This window comes from Solea solea, chromosome 14, assembly GCF_958295425.1.
Source record: "Solea solea chromosome 14, fSolSol10.1, whole genome shotgun sequence".
NCBI classification, from domain to species: Eukaryota; Metazoa; Chordata; class Actinopteri; order Pleuronectiformes; family Soleidae; genus Solea; species Solea solea.
This window is the reverse complement of record NC_081147.1, coordinates 9,085,171-9,100,815: the sequence shown is the minus strand read 5'-3', so window position 1 is coordinate 9,100,815 and position 15,645 is coordinate 9,085,171. Positions and strand designations below refer to the sequence as shown.

At 41.9% G+C, this 15,645-nt stretch overlaps 1 protein-coding gene across 1 annotated transcript; it reads left to right on the top strand.

The window, feature by feature from the left end:
* The first annotated feature begins 12,542 nt into the window (after positions 1-12,542).
* On the top strand, positions 12,543-15,443 carry drd1a (dopamine receptor D1a). Its single transcript, XM_058650116.1, has 2 exons — positions 12,543-13,077; positions 13,354-15,443. Exon 2 carries the CDS (start codon positions 13,699-13,701, stop codon positions 14,806-14,808), a length of 1,110 nt encoding a protein of 369 aa, XP_058506099.1. The 5' UTR covers positions 12,543-13,077; positions 13,354-13,698; the 3' UTR covers positions 14,809-15,443.
* Positions 15,444-15,645: the final 202 nt, after the last annotated feature.

Here is a 15,645-nt window from a genome sequence, read left to right as displayed (position 1 = left end):
AATCTGAGGAGATACGTAAATTAGCACAGAGTAACGTCTGCTAGACCTAAACCATGTATTTTTTAACAATTCTAAATCAGTTTTAAGTCATCTCTGCTTTACAAACAAGCACAACAAGAACACAAAGACTTTTAAATCTTAACCAACATTAACGGATACTCACGTGTCAGTGGAATAAAGTCATTCATTTCAGAGGAATTGTGTTTCCACATTTATCAGCAGCATTATATGCACTTTATTCCTTTATCTGCTACATGGATTTAATCCTCAGGCTAAAAAGAGTTTCTATATCTGTAAAATAAACATAAATCATGTATCATTGCTAAATGATGGCTGCTGTCAAGTAACACACAGTAAACCAAAGTGATAACAGGTTCGGCAAGTCTTACTTTATCCAAGACACTGATATACTGCCAAGTTTCTCCAATAAAACTTTTCAAACAATTTCCCTTTGAATATACTGCTTGCACGTACCTGTGCATATGAAACCCGCAGGCAGTGTCACTTTTCACCCTCCGCAACACAACAAAAACGCCACATTTCCGAGTATCACACACACAATCTGTAGAAACGCTGGTCTGCAGTAATGTTGTGCAGCAGGTTTCCATGGAAACGCTACATCAACAGCTGTGCAGAGAATGACCATTGTCTATAGAAAGTGCACACACACACTCACACAGACACAAATACTGTGCACACACCTCAGCCATATGAATCACAGTGATCTCCTCATCAGTGGTTTAAGGAGGGGAATTCCACTTCTTCCAGGGCTGCTCCACATTCAAGCATGATTTACATTCTCATGCATGACGGGGCATACGACGAAAGCTATATGGTACTGTGTGCAAATAAAAATATGAGCGTCGGTGTGTCGACACGCTTTATTGCTGAGAATTTCTGATCTGATAGAGCAAAGGAAACAATGAGGAGACCGTGGACACAAGAGTTCCACAGCTGAGATGTCCAGGGTCTCACTGACCTGCATAAATGAGCCTGTGATTCACGTATGATCAGCACAATGACCCCATTACATTACATTATGGCAAAAAAAAATACACGACAGTGAGAACCGGGCTGTAACATACTGGGCTATTCTTTATGCATGCGATAAACATTTGAGTCACACCATTTACACAAACACTGCTTTTGTTACATGAACATGCAGATTGCAGAATGCATAATGAGAGATGTGGCATTCATGTGCACACAGAGCGAGGTCACTGACCACCGGCTATGTGACGACAACACACTGCATGTGAAATTTGACATCTCATAATCTAAACCCAGTGAAAACTCATTTAAATGCAAACACAACCAAATCAAACCCTTGTATGGAAGTTCTCAACAAGCCTCAGATTATTTCTATCTACACTGACATGTGGGGCACTCCAGGGCTCCAAACCTCTCCGAGGGTGGAGGGACTTGGTGAGCATGCTTCGACTTGTGCTTACACGAGCAGCACGGTTCATTTATGCGTCATTGCAGAGTCCACAGCAGATCACTGTTTTGTCCACAAGCTCTTCCATATGCGCCTAAACATCCAGACAATAGCCACAATTCATCATATCACAGACAATCCCACCACTGCAGTGCATCTCTGCAGGGACAGCCTCTCCCCTCTCACGCCCACCTGATGAACTGCTTCTCACTGAGGTGAATGTGGAAACAATACCTTTATTACGCTGCAGCTCCAGCTGGCCTGGAGAGCGCATATTAAGAGGCTCTCACTATTCAAGCTCATACCTGCCTCTTATAAAAACCTCACCAGGCTTGAACTCCAGTAAGCTCTTAAAGTGACAGGCGTAACTTTTGAGACATGACAATGACTATGTTTCTGCAAACCACAGACACACGTGAGCTTGATACAAGATTTTCCTGAACCAAAAGTTTTAACCACTTGTTGGCTTTTGTTTGAAAAAAGGAGAATGATAATAACCGTTTGATCATCAATGTAATTAGGTTCAAGCACAGTAAGTTACTTGTGCATCAAGCATTGTGTCAACATCTCATTACAATAGACCATATATAAAAACTGGACATGTATTCTGGTGTGCAGGGTGAGTCCAACTGCTATTTACTGAATAGCCACCAGGGAGCAATACCACTGGTTACAAAAAGAATATTTGAATGGAAGACTAATTCACAAAGGATTTATGACATCAGAAAATGTTCTCCTGACGAGTTAATGGTCTGAATCACTGTCAGGTCCTCATTAAAAGCACATGATGTCAGGAAATAAGTGGACACCGTGTGATTCACAGCTTGTACTGTGCAATAGGAGCTTCACTGCGGATGAATTTCTGGTTTTTATAATTTGACAAGTTGCAAATCTCACGGCTTCAAAACGGGTTTGTTGTGCAACTCTTTCACCTCAAGAGACTTCTTTCTTGCCTCAAATACTCAAGGATCCCCTCTCTTTACAAATGTTGATATGACACGGATCAAAACTTCACAAAACATTCAATTCAAACTTTTTTTTTCCTGTACAGAAATGTCAACATTTTCCTGGGTGGACTCATGTTTGAAGAACAGGGAACATTTGGTGCATCAATAGCAGGTAAATGCAAAAAAATGTGGAATGGAAACAATGACTAAAGGGTGACATTTATGGCACTTTTCCACACACTCGCCTTGGCACAGCATGGTTATTTTGCTTTTCCATGAGTGCTAGTGCCTGGTACTTTTTTAGTACCTGCTTTGGCGAGGTTCCAGCTGAGTCGATACTATGCGTGACATCGTCAGACTGCCATCACAGGAAGAGGCATGAGCAAGACGTCCGACACAGGAATCAAACAGAACAATGCTGACATGTAGATCAGTTAAAAAGATTTTAAAATCCTGAAAACATGCGTTAATATCCAACATTTAGCAAGGGAATGTCTAAAATCTCAACAAATCTTTTTAATTAACTGATTCTAATTATTCAGTACATCTAAAACAACAGCTTCACAAGTCACTGGTCACAAGTTTGTGTGTGTCGCGCGTAAAACGAAATCACGGCAGTTTCATGCAGCCGTGCTGTGATGACCCCGCCCATGGTGAGGAGGTATTATAGTCATGGAAAACAACCTAAAGCATGTAAAGGCGAGGCGGTACAATGTGCTGTCGTGGAAAAGTGCCATCAGAAATCATGTGTGATTTCACGGAGTGGCAGCTCACTCAGCCTCTGCATTTCACTGCACTGGACAAGAAGATAGTTATGGACTGATGACGAACAACAATCCTAAAGTTTGTGCAAGATAAAGTAATAGACGATTATCAGCAATAAAAATGGGACCATGCTCTACGACACCAGCAATTGAGGGAAAAAGGTTTGCTACTATTTACATCATGAAGTTACACCTTCTTTGGGAACTATAACTCCTAATATTGACTATGACAACAGAGGTTGCCATAGAAAACATAAATGCAAATGTTCTCATATGCACAGCTTGTGCTGCTGCCCAAGTGATGCACAAGACGCACACTGACAGAAGCAGGAACACAACAGTCTTGAAGTTTCTTTAACAGGCTTTTTATGTTTTTGTCAACTCATTCCTACACTAACTGCAACTCACTTACTACTCATTGCTTTGGTAACTGTTGGTGGAAGTCAGTTACTGGTGTCTATCCAAGGCTTACAGGAGCACAAATAACATCAAACCCTTAAGAGTTTTGTAGAAAATCCAATCCAATTCATAGAAGTCACACTGCAAACCACTGTAGGCAACGTAGGAGGTTGAGGAACGTCTCATTTGTAAATTCACGTTATGATCTGTTCATTAATTTACATTAAAGAAAACTATTAATGCATAAATAATCTTAAACTTCCTTGTGAGCACTATCATGTTCTTATTCTCCATGTATTGACATATTAACTGATGACTGAAGACAATCATTTCATGCTGCAAGATTAATTACAAACACAGGCAATGTTGGTAGTAGCCAATCTGGCCAATTACAGACTGTACAAACAGTAGGGGGCTCCCCAGGGATCACCCTCCGTCACTGTGTCTTCTGTTTGGAGGTTTACACAAAAACACAAGAGCTCTGAGAGAAAGTCAGTCGAGCTACATTCCTGTGTGTTTGTGATAGCGTGTTGACAGAGACAGGAGAGACAGATTAACATGGAAAGCAACTAAAGACTTCCCTCCTTTTGGATACTTTGTGTACACAATAAACATCCACAAAATCCAATTCACTGACAGGCTGAGAAGGATGGAGAGGAGGTCAGTCATGGACAGGAAGGGAAGAAAATAAGAGACTTGAAGAAAGACTGTCCTTTTTGCTTGTAGGCGACTTTACAGTTGCAGGAAATAAGGGATGACAGGCAATTTTGTCCCATTTCCTTTCAAACTCTAGTCAGTTGAGTTAAACTGTCCATAAAGTTGTTCCCTATAATCACTATCACATGTTCACCTGCCTGGCGGCTCACAGCACGTCTGCGTGAAACACTGTGTATGACATACAACGTCAGCCCAAGTGTGAAAACAGACGGAACAACCTGACTCCAAGAAAAAATAATGGGACTTTTATTATTAACGTTGCCTCTGGGCCACACCTTGTCCTGTTTGTGCTGTCACTTCTAAAGCCCATGTGGAAGTGTATTTGTTTTCTTTCACAATGTGGAATAATGTTGTACTTTGTAGGGGGGCTGCACCCCTCCCACAAAATGAAAAAAAAACAAAACACACATCTAAAGCAAAAACACATTTTGTATTTCCAGCTTTCCCCAACACAAAAGCCCTGTGGATCTCCAGGGGGTCGGACTGTCAGAGGAATCAAATGATCACCAAGACAACATAATCTCAAAAAAGATCTCATTTCCACATCCAGATATTTCAACTGAGGGAGTGGGAGTCACTGTAAAGAACAATCAGACAAGAGGAGCAGCACTCAGCTCTCTGCCTGGGGGGTAAGGGTGGTGCTGCACTGACAATGTGTTAAGTAACATGTACAAAAGAAGGGAGGATTACAAGGACAAAGAGGTGTTGTTGCACTTTTGTGCACATTCCCACAAAAACAACTACAATTTTTAACTTCTTCCTTAAGATCTGTGATTCAAATGTCACTTTTTTCTAGGAATACTTCCAGCAAATCTCCACCAGGTCACAGTAGGTGAGGGAAGGACAGTCACCAATTGGTACTTTAAACAAACTTTCATAGGATCTAAATCTATGTTTCCAAAACTGCACTAAGAAACTTAAAAACAGTCAAAACACCAGAGAAAGTCCTCATGCTGCAGACACAGGCTCAGGATCAGAGAACTTACATTTGTTGCTGTTTGTGTCCATAGCGCCGGTGGAGCTGATGACAGTCAGTGCAGGCCCATGAGTGTGTGTGTGTGTGTAGTGTTTGTGTAGCAGCGTGTGGAAGAGTAGCTGCTGATGATGACATACAGTGGAGATACATCACACATCTGTGGCTCAGTAACTGGAGACAGACCGTCTGCTGGGTCCTAACGCCTGCCTGACTACAGAGATACTTCCTGTTGCAGGATAATTCCTGTGACTTCCGGTGATTTTTGCACAGTCCAGGCCCACATAGGTGTTTTCTGATGTTGGGCTTTGACTGACAGCTTGATTCTTCACGTAATTATGTAGTAGTTGAAAACACCTGCGTGGGTGCGCAGAAGTATTATTATTAGTGCTGTCAGTTAAATGCGTTATTAACGGCGTTAACGCAAACCCATTTTAACAGCGCCAATATTTTTAGCACTTGATTATTGTTATTTGTACTTGTAGTTTTAACGTTAGAAAAACTACAACACACCAGATGTAGCTATTCAAGGTAATGGGCTGTTCACCTTTTAATGTTCATGTCCATGGTTCTCAAACTGTGGTACGTAAAGGGAAAATCAGAAATGCTGTTCTACTGTATATACCAGCGTATGTGATCAGAGTGGAGATGAGGAATTTTGACTGGATGCGTAGAAAATTAAACGAACAAGTCACCTTATCTCTTATCTCTTAGATTAAGCTCCATCTTAATCTAATTTCACTGTACCATTGTGTGAAGTATAGTGAGGAAGACGAGGATGATGAGAGAATAAATCCACCTCCTGTGAAAAGTCTGTAGCTGACTTTGCTCAGCCTATTTACACCACTGTATCTTCAGAATGTGTCATCTTCCAACAGGAAAATTGCGGGTTTCATTTCTGCTGTAAGTATTCTAAAAAAAACAATGAGACTAATGAGAAATCCATATTTCTATTCAACGTAATGGATTGTTTCATTTTGGTCTCCTTTTAATGTTTTGAGTAACAGAAGAATGTGTACTAATGTTACTTGTTGAGATGCAACAATATCTTGCCACTAGGGGTCGCAGAACTTCAGATTATGAATGAGATGAAAGTCAAGTAGACATTGACCAGTCACTGAAAAAAAATTCAGTTATCAATAAAATCACAGGGGGAGGAAATGCTTAGCAACAGTTGGTATTCTCTGACAACAGTGAGCTCATGAAAGGAATTTAAACAGAACAGCAAGTATATAAACAGTTACTTTACACATTACATAGACTTTAAGTTAGCCTCCATCTCTCATATACTGTATGGGCGAAAGAAAATACTGCAAAAAAACAAGAGCCTGGAATCATTACAGTCCTGTTCTGTCATAGTTTTGCATGTAAGAACTCAAGGTCATTGACGTGGGCTGGATGAAACACATGATGGTATTTCCAGCCAGAGAAAAAAAATCCTCTCACTTGGTGTGAGAGCGGCAGAAACAGCCAGATAACATTTGTTGTGAGCTCACCACTGCAGAGGGTTCTGCAAGGTGGGAATATGCGGTTTTTGCCGTCTTTGTCTGCAGTGGAGTAATGACCTGCTCTCCCTCCACTTATGAGCTGAAAGGTTGTTACTATAATACACATCCTCCTCTCTTTGGACACCCTCACCTAGGATAAAAGGAATAACCAAGTTTACCAAAGCTGTGTTTCATTCAGTTATAGAGGACAATTTAAAGCTCCATCTCCTTTTCTACTCTGACAGACTCTGGTAACCACAAGCAAGCCTGCATTTACAGAGTGGAGTACGGAACAATTAGCTCTTTGATAAATGCTTTATATATGAGGAGGACTTTAAATTCTATATGTTCCAGGCCTGGTGATCTAAATGAATGGAATCTGAAGAGGAGTATATAGGAGGCAAAAATAAAGCGTCTGCCAAATGACTTGTAATGTAATGTAATAAAGGAGGAGGAGAGAAAAGAACAGCTGTTCTGGTCCTGTAGCATCTGGTGACCATGTTACTAGACCACAGGCCAGATCATCCCATGTATCCTCAAACAGAAACTGTATGTTTCTTGAGAAATTCATGTTGTTGTGCATCCACTGATTTGTATTTGGAGTAAGGAACAATGGTTTAATGAGTGTGTTCCTGCCTCTGTGTGACTGATCTGTGGTTGTGGTTCTACACAGCAAAAAGTCCAGTGTTGAATTAACTCCCACAGAGTTGATTTTTGGGTTTATATAGCTCCACACTCTTCAGAGTTAAATTAACTTTCAAAATAGTTAAACATTGAACACTATGCCAGAGTTACTTCTTCAACTCACAAAACAGAGTTAAAGTAACACTAGAGGATCAGATTAGTAACACTGCTCGGACTTGTATCTTTTAATATTTGGGTAGTGTCAGTTTCACTCTGTGAAGTGTTAAGCTATCTACACTGAGAAAGTATTAAATTATAAAAATTCCAGTAAACATAATTATTAATTTTCAAACACATTTATTATATTAACACCACAAACTCACCATTGTGTAACAAAGTGCAAAACTCTTTATTTCCAATTTGAACACAGTAGTGTTCACATATGAACATGTTTTTGAACATATTCGACACCACAGTGCAAAAATGTATTAGTTATACATTATGTCTGTAACAAAGTATAAAACATTTGAAACATTTTGCTACTACTTCAAACAGAATGCCTTGACATTGTAGGCTGTGTAACAGTTGCGATCCGCTTGCAAGCACAGGAAACCATCAGCCTCAACCTGCCGATTATGACGGCACCGTTTGGGAGTTTGTGATATGGCATTGTCACGGTCTGAACGATAACCGGCATTTTTACTACCCTGACGTTTCAGTGGGCTGAGGAATTGGGTCCTCATCCCCACTACTGTCTTCCTCACTGCTGCACGGCTCCTGTGGTGGGGGTTGATAGTCAACATCCTGCACAGGATCATCAATGTCAGACAAATCTTCCACATCTGAGTGGTCCCCAATAATTGACCCGAGTATCCGCTCTGGACAGAGAAATACACTGTGGAAATAAAATCATGAGAAAAATCTAATAAAAATCCATGCAGACTTATTTATAAAACATGCTATATCTGTTTGTACTGCTGTAAAGTATTGTTTTCCACCTAAATCTTACCAAACTACATTTTCATTCCCACATTTTGTTGCTAACATTTTTGCTAACATATTAACATTTTCAACAAAACTAAGTCCCTCTGTCCACATACGTGGACATCATGTTTAGCAGCATAGTAGGTCGTTACTTTTACAAACTTCTGTCAAATTTGCATGCCATAGCAAACATACAACACTTTTGTGCATATCTGCACAAGAATCAGCCATGAAATTTGATTGGATTTTTTACCTGGTCGACGTTTGTGTAGGGAGTGGACATCTGACCCTTCCGGTGTTTTCCCAGCCATCTTGAATTTCACCTGTAGAGTGTTTTACTCTTCTGACACCACTAGATGGCAGTCTAAGTATCCACGTACGTGGTTATTGGGCCCATTTTATGATGAATTAAGTTTTATAGTATAGACAACCCAAAATGTGATGTCCACGCATGTGGACGTGAGGTCTTATGCCTTTTCACCATTATATTGAAACATTGTGAATGAAGGTACAATGTACAAACTTTCATGTGAAACACTGTATGAGCTCAAAATGTACTTTGAAAAATGCCCCGAGGGATGAGATTCTTACCCATGGTGACGTAGAAGCTGTCAATCTTGCTCTTGTGACGCCCAACAGCAAGGAGACTGTATGGCTGCGGAGATGCTCCTCCAAACTGCAGCATGACTAGGGTTAAGATAAGGAAGCTTAACATTAGACACAAGAATAATAAAGAAAATATAGCAGTGAGTCGTAGGCTGAAGACAAAGAGTGACAAGAATGAACTGAAAACTCTTCAAATGTAATTTGTGATTAAAGGTTCTGGGACCCAGATCCCTCCATCCTGTATGTGCGGGGACTCACCTGGTTCTTCTGTGGTGGTTCTCCTTCCCGGGCCTCGGCTTATGTTCCCGGGCCTCGGCCTGGTTAATGTCTGGAGACCATGGAGAGTGAGCGTTGTTCTGGCTTCTCTGTTGCATGCACAAGAAGAAAAGTAGTAAGTAGTCCTGTCTCCAATAGCAGTAGACTCAGGTCTCCTGAAGTATCTGTGGAGATGTGAGTGGGCCCGCAACAATAAAACATAACTTTTATTTATATTTGATTAAAATAAAGGTGTCCCTATAAAAAGACAATTCTTTCATTGAGGGGGACTAGCCCCGACACAGACAGGAGTCCCTGACATTTCCCAGAGTGTCTCGCTTCTTTGGAAAGAAATAGAGAAAATGGCTGACGAGAGGAAAAGACCAGTCTACTAGAAGGACAAATGTCTCCAATCTGTCCACCTGCCACCAGTTGGTCCAGAACCAATGGGTGTGGTTAAGGATGGGTTAGTTTAGCCTGATAATGGACATTAAGCTGTTCAGGTGTTTCTGTTCGTGATGGGATAGGATGAAAAAATAACTCCTCCTACTTCATCTAATTAGAAGAGAGCTCCAAAACTAGTGGAGTTTATGCCAGAGGTGGGGAAAGGGGAAGAGTTTTGAAATGAAAAATAGAAGAAAGAATGGCAAAAGGCACAAAATAAATAGGAAATATATTAATGAAGTGGGTTTTTTTTCAATTTGAGTGTAGGAAACTGATACCACCAGTAGATGGCAGCAGATCTCCATTAAACTGTTGACTGAATGTTCTGGCTGTGTTTCCAGAAGAGATTGAGAAATAATATCACTGTGTGGTCATTAAAGTGTCGCTAATACAACAAATATCACATACTCAGGCCTTCATAACCCACATCCCTGCATCACCAAAGCAAAATGAAGTGTGGCGTATTAGATGCTGTTTGGAGAATTGATTTGAAGTGCATTTTCTGGTAAAATTATTGATGTGTAAATAAGTAAAATAGATGAAAAAGGTAAAAATAAGTACCAACAGTCAGCCTGTCTCTGCTCACACACTCACACACACAAACACATGTAGATTCCGACCAGGTTTCCAGTAAAGTGAGACAAGCGGAGATCAGGTTTCAGATAACATCACTGTATTTCTGTTACCTTTGTTAATGACTATTTCCCTTAAGAGCCATTGAAGTGACTGATATAGAGCAACATCACGATGGCCATGAAGCACAAAGCACACTTAGACCAGGCCCAGGCAAAACTGTAAAGGACTCAGGAGAGACAACAGCCAAACTCCTGGGAGTTTCACACACACACACACACACACACACAGAGACTCAGAGGCTGACAGCATTAATGCAGCAGAGCACACACTTTCCTACAATCCTGTTAAATTCCCAGTAGGAGATGTGGAATTGACATTTAATAAACCTGAGTGCTCCAAAAAATAATGGTGGCCTTTTTGCAAGAATGGACACCAAGTGAGGTTTTAGAAACGACTTATAAATTAGAGTGGCAACTGAAAAGATGAATTTAAATTTCCAGACCCCATAATGATTAGTGGCCTCCAGCCACTGATTCCACACGATTTAACATATAACAAGGAAAAAAAGCTCCACATTATTTTATTTATAATAAAAAATAAGAAATGGAACAATTCTCTGCAAAAGCAGCAAAGAGGGAAACGTCTACCAGTACAGACAGAAATGCAGTACACATTACAACACATTTAAAAAAAAAAGAAAAAGAAATCCATTTTAATGTAAAATTCATGACAGATAACAAAAACATGTGAAAATCTGGATGGAGGAGAATGTTGACTACAGATGCTGCTAAAAAAAACAGAGCTACACAATTTCCTCTTCACTAGAGACCCTGGAAAGAGTGAAGAGAGACAATTAATTAAACAACTGTAATTGTCTATAATTAAACCAAATATAGACACAGAGGGAAACAGACCCTGAGAAAGAAAGAGGCAGAGAAACAGAGTTGAGTGCCAGGAACATTTGTTATCAGGAGAGAGGAGAAGTCCAACGGGTCAACCCTGTCGGATGGTGGTCCACTCTTAATGAGACATATCACTGCTAGGACAGGTATTTTGGTTCAGGGCTATTGATGTTCCATCACCAAGCAAATAGAAAAAAGAGGAAAGACAGATTAGACAAGTGAAACATTACAACACACACACACACGCAGCTTCTGTCAAAGACAGGTGAAGGTGAAGTAAAGAAGATTTGGAATCAAGAGAGAGGAGCAGTCGCCCGGTCATAATAAGACACACATCACGTCCATGTCTGGGGTCACTGATGGTCCAACACCAAGCTGCCAAATAAAAAGAGGAAGGGAGGGAGGGAGGACAGACAGACAGACAGACAGACAGACAGACAGACAGACAGACAGCAAAATAAAGACCGAGACAGACAAAGTGTTACAGAGAGAGACACATGCTTCTGCTGCTGTGGAGCTACAAAGCAAAGGGTTAGTAATCCAAAATATCATCATGAGAAATGCCTCCCATGTCTGAGAGTTAACCTATTTACAATTTGTGAGCACAGCTGCGTCACATTCCAGAAGTGATGCAAAAGAGGACAATTTGTGACAAGAAAGCAGTTTATTCCGTTAACAGTTTTCTGTTAAACAAGTGACCTCTCATTGAGTAGCATCATCATCATCATCTGTCTATCTATCTATCTATCTATCTATCTTTCTATGATTATGACTAACCGAACATTATTGTTAATATAATTCCAATCCTACATTGTTGTGTAATCTGAAAAAAAGAGGTCTGAAGGACAGAGTGAGGAATCTAAATATGGCAAAATAAGGAGCATGATTTTGTGAACATGTGTTTCTATTAGTAGTATTTCCTTGTTTGCATCACTCCCTCAATCTCCTGACGTCAACCCATCCATTAAATGACCTATAGTGGATGTTTGTGACGGAAAAGGGTAAAAGCTGTTTCTTCTCCTCCTGTCAGAAGTGCTCACATCACAGTGAGGCGACAGCTGGCATGTCACAGTTGTTTCTGCATCCCATGATGCTCTTCTGCATGCACAGATACCAGCCTGAACTGAATCAAACTACGAGGGGATAAGCTTACAGATATTGTGCCTGTGTGGATTTTTACAAGCTGTGCACAATTTATCGGTTCTAGACGACAAGGAATGATGACACTTGCTGAAGGTGACATTTAGGTGGATGAAAAACGCGAGTTTCTGATCTAATCTCACGTCTTGTTATAAATCCATGCTCATATAAAACCTTAAATTCATTCAGTGAATTCCCTGAAAAATGTCCCTCCAACTTTAGTTCACATCCACTCACGCAATTGTTCTCTTTCTCCACTAGGGGGCCTCAGTAGCCTACAGCCCTGTGTGCTTTGGCCTCTGCCCTGGCTCAGTTTTATAACCTGCATAATCTCATTAAACACCAGATTGCAGATTAAAGCAGGTCACATTTAAAAGAACGCACAGCTGATCTCTGAGGCAGAAGATGATGGTGTGCATCGGTGTGTGACATCCGGTCGCCAAAGGGCCACATCCACATGTTTTCTCTACTTCTCTTTCTCTTGGATGGAGCAGCATCAGACAGCGCGCACACAGTGTCAGTCCGCAGACGCGCTCTGGAGAGGCTGCAGGAGGACGCATCAGCAGCAGCAGCAGCATCAGCAGTGGTGGAGGTGATGCCTAAGTGACATTTGAATCCTGCTGTTTGTATTATTCATTTGCTCACAACAGTCCGCGATGCGGAGCTGGTCGAGGACAGAGTCGGACTGTCCTGTGGTTGGTTTCTGTCTGACCTGGACTCTGGAGCGCCCTTTGGACGGACTTTGCGTGGTGAAGTTGTTACTGTATGGAGGCGATGGGACATTTATTTTGAAATGATGACCGCGTCTGTATGAGGCAGAGGTGAGTCTCATGATAAATGTTGAAATGGAAAAAAAAAAGAACATTTTAGTTAAATGTAAATGGTGTGACTCTTAATAATTAGTGTGAAGCTCAGGAGAAATGACTGCAAATTAAATGTGGTTATTACCAGTCATAAAATCAGATCTAATACAAACAAGAATTCAAAATACATTTATTTAAAAAAAAAAAAAAAAAAAAAAAAAAAACATTGATCTATTTTTATGACAAGTGTTACCTTGTATAATTTATTTCTCCTTTTTTTTGTTAAACCCACAGAGCTTCTGGTGGCTTTTGTTAGCAATGCTCTAAAATTAGAGCTGTTTGGGACCAGGACAGGCTGACGGGCTTCCTTCTTTACACTGAGGAATTAAGTTACCAATACCTCTCAGTGTTAAAGCTCCGATGATGTCAGATCTAATTTACAACATCAGGTTCCAAACGTCCAGCCCTGAGAGGGTTTGCCTGGAACATCTAATCTTTCAGCAAGAACTGTTTCATACAGTAATGGAGAATGTCTTCTGTCTGGCTGCAGTACAGGAGATTGTAATCCAGTGGATATAATGGAGGACAATTCCTCAGAATGACTTAGATGACCACTCGCCAAGCGGCACAGGTTCAGGGATGGAGCTCAAGAACATTACAACTGTCATCGACAGTGGGTTTTTGGACGAGACGCCTTCGAGCCGCGTGCTGACTGGCTGTTTCCTCTCGCTGCTCATCCTCACCACCTTGCTGGGGAACACTCTCGTCTGTGCGGCCGTCACCAAATTTCGACACCTTCGCACCAAAGTCACCAACTTTTTCGTGATCTCGCTGGCTGTGTCAGATCTCCTGGTTGCCATCTTGGTGATGCCGTGGAAGGCGGTAACAGAGATCGCTGGTTTCTGGCCATTCGGCTCCTTTTGTGACACCTGGGTGGCTTTTGATATCATGTGCTCCACGGCGTCCATTTTGAACCTCTGTGTGATAAGCCTTGACCGGTACTGGGCCATCTCCAGCCCCTTCCGCTACGAGAGGAAAATGACACCTCGAGTGGCCTATGTGATGATCAGTGTAGCCTGGACTCTGTCTGTCCTCATTTCCTTCATCCCAGTGCAGCTCAACTGGCACAAGGCCCAAACCCATGCTCACAGCCAGCTCTCTGGCTCCTCAGAGTTAAACACTACAACTTACCACAGCTCAGAAAACTGTGACTCGAGCCTTAACAGGACGTATGCCATCTCAACGTCTCTAATAAGCTTTTACATTCCGGTAGCCATCATGGTAGCAACCTACACACAGATCTACCGCATTGCACACCGACAAATCCGGAGGATCTCTGCCCTGGAGCGAGCGGCCGAAAGTGCCAAAAACAGACACGACAGCATGGGCGGAGGGTCCAGCATCGCAGAGTCCGAGAGCTCCTTCAAAATGACATTCAAGAGAGAGACCAAGGTGCTGAAGACTCTGTCGGTCATCATGGGGGTGTTTGTGTGCTGCTGGCTGCCGTTCTTCATCCTCAACTGCATGGTGCCCTTCTGCGAGCAGTCGAGCGGAGGAGAGGCCTTCCCCTGCATCAGCCCCACCACGTTTGACGTGTTTGTGTGGTTCGGCTGGGCTAATTCCTCCCTCAACCCCATCATCTATGCCTTCAACGCAGATTTCCGCAAGGCCTTCTCCATCCTGCTCGGCTGCCACAGACTTTATCCAGGAGGCCACAACATAGAGACGGTCAGTCTAAACAAGAAATGACTCACGACTCTCCCCCAGCACTGACTCATGCTTCATGCTTTGAGTCGGAGCTTTTTCCTGTTGAGGCCAGTCTGATCAACTTCAAACAAGGACGCCGCTCTCTGTGCTAACGCTAAGTGTGACTGAAGGATACAGTGACCTAAAATGTACCCTTGTTTGCACTAGGTGAGAAGCCCGCCTGTGTGCAGACTGTCAGAGTGAGCTTTCCATGGTCGCTCCACTGTTCCACTGTCTGCAGATGGGGGAAAAAATCTCCTGAAAGAGAGGAGGGGATTTAGGGGATTGAGATTAAGGTTCTCCGCTGTTGTGTCAGGGAGCACAGCAGTGCTGACACGCCTCTGGGACAGATAATCCCACAACTGGGCAATGCACTCCCTCATGCTGTCAGACACTGCACTCTTCAATACCATCACACACACACACACAAACACACAACCACTGTCCATGCATACCGCTCTGCAGATGCAGCACTCAGCATACACGCTACAACAAATTACACAACAGGACACAGAAATACTGTTCATCGTTCCGTTTTCATCTCCGGCACTCCGAGGATTCCTGTGGTGGAAGCATCAAACCAAATCACTTCTCTCCAGAGATGAAAGTCTATCCACAAGCCAGTGTGATTAAGGTTTCCGAGTTGTTATTTATATCTCAATAAAATGAGATCAAATTATATAAATTTAACCTCCTCAACAGACACGTGATGAATTATTTGTTTTGCTGCTTGAAACTGTTTATGGATGAGTGTCTCATATTACTGTGTGTCCTGTATTTTCATCAACAACAGCTGATGACCTCTTTTAGGGAAAGACAAACAACAAATCAAATGTTTTG